Raw genomic sequence first — 7,776 nt, forward strand, 5'->3', positions numbered from 1 at the left:
AGTGGGCTTAACCCACTGAGCCACCCAGGCACCCAGGGATAGAGAATCTTAAGCAGACTCCAAGCTCAGTGCAGAGCCCAGCACAGGGCTTGATGTCACAACTGTAAGATCATGACCTGAGCCAGAATCAAGAGTTGGATGCTTAAGTGACTGAGCCACCTAGGTGTCCCTCATTTGCTTTTTATTGTTTGACTAAACTAAATATGCATGTCTGCCATGTGGCCAGCACCAATATCAACAGGTAGATCCAAATTTTTTTGGACAATTAAAAGGGATTCACAGACCTGTACCCCTGGGGATAAAAATATATGTTTATAAAAAATAAAAAAATAATTTAAAAAAAAAAGGGATTAAGGGGATAAGTGGTAATAGATCTGGAAGAGGTAAATGGGCCTGGAATATTTGATCGGGTAATTGCTCAGGACCTAGTTTATTTTAATCCAATTTAGAAATTTGAGATTACAGTTTAATCCTAAATTGCTTCATCAAAACTTTTTTTTTCATGCATAGACAAACTTCTCCAAAATTTTGAAGCTAGCACTTCCTCTTTCTCTAGACACTGTGAGGGGATGTTATATGAGAAAGGTGGGGACTGGGGAGAAAGTATCTAACTTTAGCCAAAGGGTTAGAAATCAGGGGCATGTGGGTAGCTCAGCTGGTTAAATGCAGACTTTTGATTTCAGCTCAGGTTATGATCTTAGGGTCATGAGCTTGATTCCCGAACAGGGCTCTGCACTTAGTGTCAAGTCTGCTTCTGGGTCTCTCTCCTTCTGCCCCTCCCCCCACTCACGTGCGTGCTTGCTCTCTTTCTTTCAAATACATAAATAAATAAAATCTTAAAAAGAAAAAAACAACAACAAAGTATTAGAAATCAGTCAAGTTGTGGGAATGCCTGGTTCTATTGCCAACTTAACTAAAATGCGACCCCCTAGCCAAATAGTTAGATTAAAATAAACAGCTCAAGATAATTTTCTTCTGTCGGTAAGTCTGGAATTAGATTCCACTTCTATAGAGATCTGAAGTCAATCCTTGATATGCTGATTTAGAATTCATCATCTTTCAATGAACGATAAACTCCGATCTTGCACTATCTAGTCTTCGATCCTGCAGTCTCTGCTGCGCCAGGACTCAGTTTCCTATCATTAACTAGCATCTCATTAGGTGAGCCTCCCTGTCGCTAACCATCTCCAGTGGAATGTATCTTCATTTTTTTATTATTTCTAGAATTAAATTACAAGCCCAGCAGGAGAACAACTGCATCTAATTGATTTTTTGTATTACCTAACATTTCTGTTGGTGCTTAATGTATTTTTTCACACTCTTTTAGCAGTTTTTTTTTTTTTTTTTGCTATCTAATTGAGAGTTGATGTAACCATTAATACTAAAAAACAGCAATATCTAAGGCCTCTTTAGCAAATATGATCTTCACTGGCAAGCTGAACTCTGAGTTGGGATCCAAGAATGTTGGAAAAGGAATTTCAACTCAGTGGCAAGAGGGAGGCAGCAGGAGGTAGTGAAAAGAATAAATCTCTTTTGGGGGAAATCTGACTTTGAGTCTTTAAAATCACTGTCACCTTGGACAAGTTCCTTGAGCTCACTTAGGCCCTGTAAAATTAAGGCCATTAGATAATCCCAAATAGTTCAGAATTCTGATGTTTGATTTTATTAAAAAATTAAAGAGAAACATTTACTCTCAGAACAATTTTGAGGGAAGTCACCTCCAAAACCGAGGATCCTGCCTTTTTTTTTTTTTTTTGTAGCCAAACTCAACATTTTGCTTATCCCGTTATCTTTCTATTTCTTAAACTACATAGGTGTTTGAAATTCTTTTTCTCACTTTCTATCCTAGTATATATTTTTATAATGTATTTCCTCAATAATCCCCACTCTATTATTTTGCCTATATATTTGTTTTTCTTGGGTTTTTTTTTTCCTTGTATGTCATTTGTTTCCCCATTAGTAGATTCCTAACTTCTTCCTATACAGACTATCCTTCCCACCATCTTGCTCTGTGATAGAATCTCTTAAATATACAATGGAGGAGGATGTCTTGGTGGTGATTATTCTTTAACATTCATTAAAGACTATAAATTTCCAGTGTCACACAACTTCATTTCTATTTTCTTGGGTATAAAAGTATACTTTTTAAAATATCATTCAGAAAGATTATGAGAGAAATAAGAACACTTGCATTTTAAATAATTGCTTGGTGATGACAAAGTCCAGTTGCTTCACACAGACTATGTCCCCTCCTCAAATTTATATACCTCTTCTTTTCACATTCTCTTTTAATTTGTTTATATTTTCTCTTTTCACAATTTTTTTCATTTCACATCTTTTATGTCTTTAATCCTAACTTTCCAACCTCTTCATTGTCTCATCCTTCCCTGTTAACCCTACCACATGTACATCCTTTCCACCTATGTCCCCAAGTCTTCTTTCTAAGGGCAGAAAATAGGGCTGGCCCAAGCTAAGCTATGAAGAATGGATGTAGCTTTTTTTGCCCTCTTGCCCTCCACCTAGGATTGTTTTTCCTTCTCCTTTGGGCAGGTTCTAAAATGGGCACCACCATTTTCTAAAGGTCTCTTGTGTCTCTCTAGTTGATCATAATGGATTCAAGTAGGTCCTCTGTATTTCCACAAATTCAGAACTATTTCTGATTTCATTTCCTGCACCCAACACTTAACCTGTCCTGGGTCTCAAGGTAGTCTTATGATCTGAATCCTCTGATGTCCCCACATGAGCTAAAAGATAATGTATTTTCTTTCCTTAGGCAGAAGTATAATTACCACAGACTTTTTAGGGATTTTGACTACATAAGAATAATATAAGGTATCATGGTGAAAATGTATTAGCATGCCTGAATTCCATCTCCTTTAAATATGCCATATCCAGCAGAAATTGACTAAAATGGAGACAAACTCTAAAGTAGAAAATTGATATCCCAGCTACTTTACAGATAAGGCAAGAACTTATTAAAGTTTCTAAAGATAAAATTTCTCAATGAAAAAAAACTGTATTCACCTGAAGGTGTTTTTTTTTTTTTTTTAATTTTTAGGTAAAATGGAGTTGTAAGGAAAATATATAACCTCATCATCCAGTTTATCAGTAACAACAGACATGTTTTCAGTTCCTCTCTGCTTTTATTTTTAACTAGTGAGTTTTCATCACTTAAGAACTGTACTGTATATTTCTTCTTCTCTCCCACAACCCCTTCTCCTGGATTTCCTTTTACCCTTACTTTGAATAAAATATGACAAACACATCACTCCAAATCTCTCCATAATCTACATGCCAAGTGTCCACCATTTGCAAAACACTTTGAAATAAACTGGCACATTTGGCTCTTACCACTCTATGAGACAAATATGGTAGACCCTGTGCCCATTTTGCAAAGAGAAAAACCAGTGCTCAGAGAAACAGATATGCTACTCAGGTCATGCAGTTCTGAGAGGCAGAACCAAGAATCCAACTCTCATCTTTTGACCACATCCATCTATCCAGATTCTTTTCCTTCTGAATTTCACTTAGAACCTACCATGGAATAATTATGACAGGTTTTATTTTGTGTTGTTTCTAACTGAAAAGGAACGCTCATGATTTAACTAAAAAATTAATGATTTAAAATTTTATGTCCAAACCCTACACCTATGAAATCACATATAGGCTTATGATTTTTAAATCCTACCCACCACATTCACAAAGGTGGGTGAACATTCCTTCTCTTTTTCAATATATACATCAGAACATTCAAGTAAGACATCAGACACCGCCATCAAACTCAGAGCGAGATAAGGTACACAGATGAAATGTTGTTTCTAGGACACCCATTATCTGCATGGTATTTATATTATTCAAATATTTGAGGCTAGGAATTACCACTCTAAAATTAAATATCTGGAGTGACTTCTTGAATTTCTCTGGTTTTCAAACGTTCTTCTGAGCATGTGACTACCCAAAGAAGCCAATTCCTTTCTCAATCTCCCTACACCCTATCTGATGAGGATTTAATAGCTGGCTTTGTAATTTCAAAAGCAAACATGAATGTAAGAGCACAAAAAAAATGTTCCAATAAATGGAGTAGACAGACTGTAGCTGCAAAGTTAAGTGATTCAATAACACTCCTGAAGCATGGCACATATATTGACTCTTGTTTGTCATTTCTAATAAATAATTTTTAGGTACTGAAATTTTGTAGAAGCTTTTCTATGCCAACAGCCTTCAAACTATTTCCTTTCTATATCTTTTCAAACAAGCTTTCCATCACTTTCAGTTTCAAATACATTTCTGCCCATTTATTATTCCTTTCATCTGATATTTTCCTTCATCTCATTTTTAACTAAATTTATTAAGAAAAGTTCTGAAAGTATTTTGGCCTAAAACCTAGAATTCGACACTAGTTCCAACGCAGCCAGCAACAAAGTATATCCCTTTCTTTGCTCAGGGCATGTCCCGGTTTACCCTTTTAATTTACTGAAACCAAAAAGCAGTTTTGAGGGTATGTTTAGACTTGCCCCATTAGCTGTAAGAAAGATATAGGGATGTTTTCTAAATATCTCATTCCTCCTTTAGAAAATTGCCTGAAACTCTTCTCTTTTTACCTCTACTAACATCACACTTTAGGACTGCCTGGAGTTTTGCCCCAGGGACCCCCCTTCCCTTTTTCTACTCACCGGCTGCCTTTTGACACCTAGCCAATTTTTCCAGACCAGGACCCGAAGCTGATGAAACTGGGAAGCCATCCTTCAAACACCACAAGCAAGAGAATTCCTTTCTTTTCTTCTACTCCACAGAAGAACTGGTACCTTGTCCAACTTGCAGTGTCAGTGGGTCAAAGCTTTTTCACGGCATAGCTTTCCTGAGGGCTGGGGTAAGAAACCCACAGTTCTTCTGCTGCTCAGTTATTCCTTTGGCTTAATCCTTGACCAAGGAGCACTTTTCAACTAACTCTTCCTCTGAAACAAGAACACAGACCAGACCTGTCAGTGGCTTTGCTTATTTTAAAATAACATCCAGTTATTGCTTATTGCATGAAGTCCAGCCTCAAGAGAGAATGAGTGTCATTCAGATAATGCCCTACTGTAAAAAAAAAAAAAAAAAAAGCTGAACCACACCTCCTACTCTCCATGATATTAACTGCCTATCCACACCTTCCAGAAGGTGTCACCTGCATTGGACACGTCATAAGGAATTAGGTGGGACTCCTGCCAGGCCAGTAGGACTTGTCCTACATTCTCTTGCCTTCTTTTCTATGTAGTGTCTGCTGTACCAGAGGCAGGACACAGCATTTTACAGGCTCTTGGTTCAGTGACTCATAATATTTAAATTGCCATTAAGATGTTTTAACTCAGTAAGGCTCAACTAAAACACTCTGAACCTCAACCTCTATGGAGAAAGTTTCAATGCCTAGACTTAAGCTGAACACTTTGATTTGGAGGGAAATAACTATGTTGGCTAGGTTTCACCTTCTGTTATAATTTATTAGGTTAAAAAAATTGCAGAAAATAAAAGGTAGGCTGTAGATGGCATGAATGACATGCAATGGATTCCCTCATTTGGGGGCTGAGGGATCATGTATCCATGGCAGGAAAGCCATGTTGTTTTAGGCTTTTATAATTAAAGAAGACACGAGCTGACCCAGGAATTTATGATACAGCAGAGTTCTAATGCACTTGAATATCCGAATCAGTAAAAAGAAATCTATTATAAATTGGGAGAAAAGAAAAAGGCTCTATGCTTAAATTATTCAAGTTACTTTCTAATTAAGTAATTTTAATTGTGATTTCAGGATACATGTGAGGAACTCTGGCATAAAGGTTTCCAGGAGTAACCTTGCTTAAATGCCTTAATGACAACCTATTCTCTCTGATACCAATGCCTCCACAATCTGGCTCCAGCCAATTTTTCAATAGCCTACTATACATATTTGACTGCTTGCCAAAGTCATATATATTACAATGTGCAAACATACCTCTGCTTTCTGGTCCTTGACTTGCTTATGCCATCTCTTCTACCTGGGATAAACTCGCCCCTCTCTAAGCTCCTACCACAAATCCTCAGGCTGACTTCTTCCATGATGTCTTTTGAATAAATACCCTTAGGATATCCTCTCACTCGCCTTTGAATCCAACATAGTTCTTTACGTTTCTCTCAAGGACCCTGAATTTCTTGTTTCTTTTCCACTACATTGTCAAATGTTTAAGATCATAAACTATTTTATATCAAAATGCTTTAGAATGATTAATGCTCAATAACTGCTGCTGAATGTCATTAAATATTGAAGAGCCTCTTTGAGCCAAGGCTAGTGAAACTCTCCTTTGCTCCTCACACCTTTCCATGACTGATTCAGGCTCTACGCATGAAATCAGTAAAGCAATGTGTGAGTTCTCCTGTCAATGTTTGAGTTCGAAACATGGTTCAGCTTCCTGGTGCCCATGCCCACTCTGCAATGCTGATGGCAACCAGCCTGGGGCTGACTGGAGCCATGCTGGCACATGCCCATTACCTCAACTTTGGCTCTGTCCCAACTATGATGAGTCTTTCCAAGTCTAATCCCCATTAGGCAGTCAGTCCTGAATATCTAGAATTTGGCTCTTGGATTTTTTTTTCTGAACAAGGTTAAAGACAAGGTGAGACACTGGGCACCTCTGGAGGTAATACTTTCCTTCACCACTCCCAGGATTCAGTGTGCAAAATTGTTCTGGTTTTCTCAAGCTCTGAAGATGACTTGAACCCCTGCTCCCTGCCTTCTTTCTCTACCATCTGTTTAGTCTACAACTCACTAATGGTTTTGTTCACAAATAAATACTATTCACTTGGGAAGTCAAGGCGGGATTTGGGGATGTGATTCTACATGTGAAGGGATGTTACAGGTGCACAGAGTCACTTTTTCAGTCCAGTCACTTCGCTTAAAATTACTGACTCACCATGTGACCAATGCAGGTGAGAGGTCAGCTCAAAAAGTATCAAATCGTTTCTCTTGGTAGCTGCTTGTCATCTTTCCAGTGTAATCATGGAGTTGTTCTGTCGTTGGTTTAACTTTGGTTATAGAGTCTCTCTCAGGCTCTTCTGGACACCTTCACCTACTACATCTAATTTCCTGATGATGATTATGTATTTTATTACAACCCATGACTTCCCAGGAAATTTATCTCTTCAAAGTAATCTCAAAACTATGCATTAAGAGTTTAATATATATAAGATTTTCCTTTATACTGGAAGGCACACAGTGCCATAACTCCAAATGTCACACACACCTACTTGGGGACTGTGGTATTCTTTCACAAAACATAATTCAAAGTAGTTTAAGGTGGGGTACATAGACTATGAGACCTCCAAATTTTGCCCTACTCTAAGAATCTATATTCTGGCATCTATATTGGCCATATCTGTTTCTACTATCTCCGTAAGGTTTTCAAATTTCTTTTAAAATTTACTTTTGAAAGCATCGTTTATGATTTCATTTTAGAAAAGGCCTTAGCTGACATTAATCTTGGAAGCTCTAGCTTATGTAAATCAGGAATCATAATCTCTGATCAGAATAGAACTTAAGGCAATTATTAGACCAACCAAAAGGAAACAGAAGAAAATGTGGAAGGACATTAAAGATAGTGAATTCTTTTTTATTTTTGTTTTGCACAGAGAAAGATACAGCTTTGTGCCCTATTCCTGACTATAGATTGAGGTGTTTGGGCAGATATTTTAGGAGTTCCCCTTAGCAATCAGAAATAAGCTATACCCAGGACATACAGTTGCTAAAAAATGATTTTTAAAAAT

The 7,776-nt window shown here is 37.4% G+C and overlaps 1 protein-coding gene across 1 annotated transcript in view; it reads right to left on the minus strand.

Moving 5' to 3' along the window:
* Positions 1–4,742, minus strand: part of ABCA12 (ATP binding cassette subfamily A member 12) — a 165,845-nt gene extending 161,103 nt beyond the window's left edge. Inside the window, exon 1 of the mRNA XM_059392669.1 lies at positions 4,674–4,742. Within this exon, the coding sequence (XP_059248652.1) occupies positions 4,674–4,742 (69 nt within the window). The remainder of the gene's footprint in view (positions 1–4,673) is intronic.
* Positions 4,743–7,776: the final 3,034 nt, after the last annotated feature.

Source organism: Mustela nigripes, chromosome 3 (assembly GCF_022355385.1).
Source record: "Mustela nigripes isolate SB6536 chromosome 3, MUSNIG.SB6536, whole genome shotgun sequence".
Classification (NCBI taxonomy): domain Eukaryota; kingdom Metazoa; phylum Chordata; class Mammalia; order Carnivora; family Mustelidae; genus Mustela; species Mustela nigripes.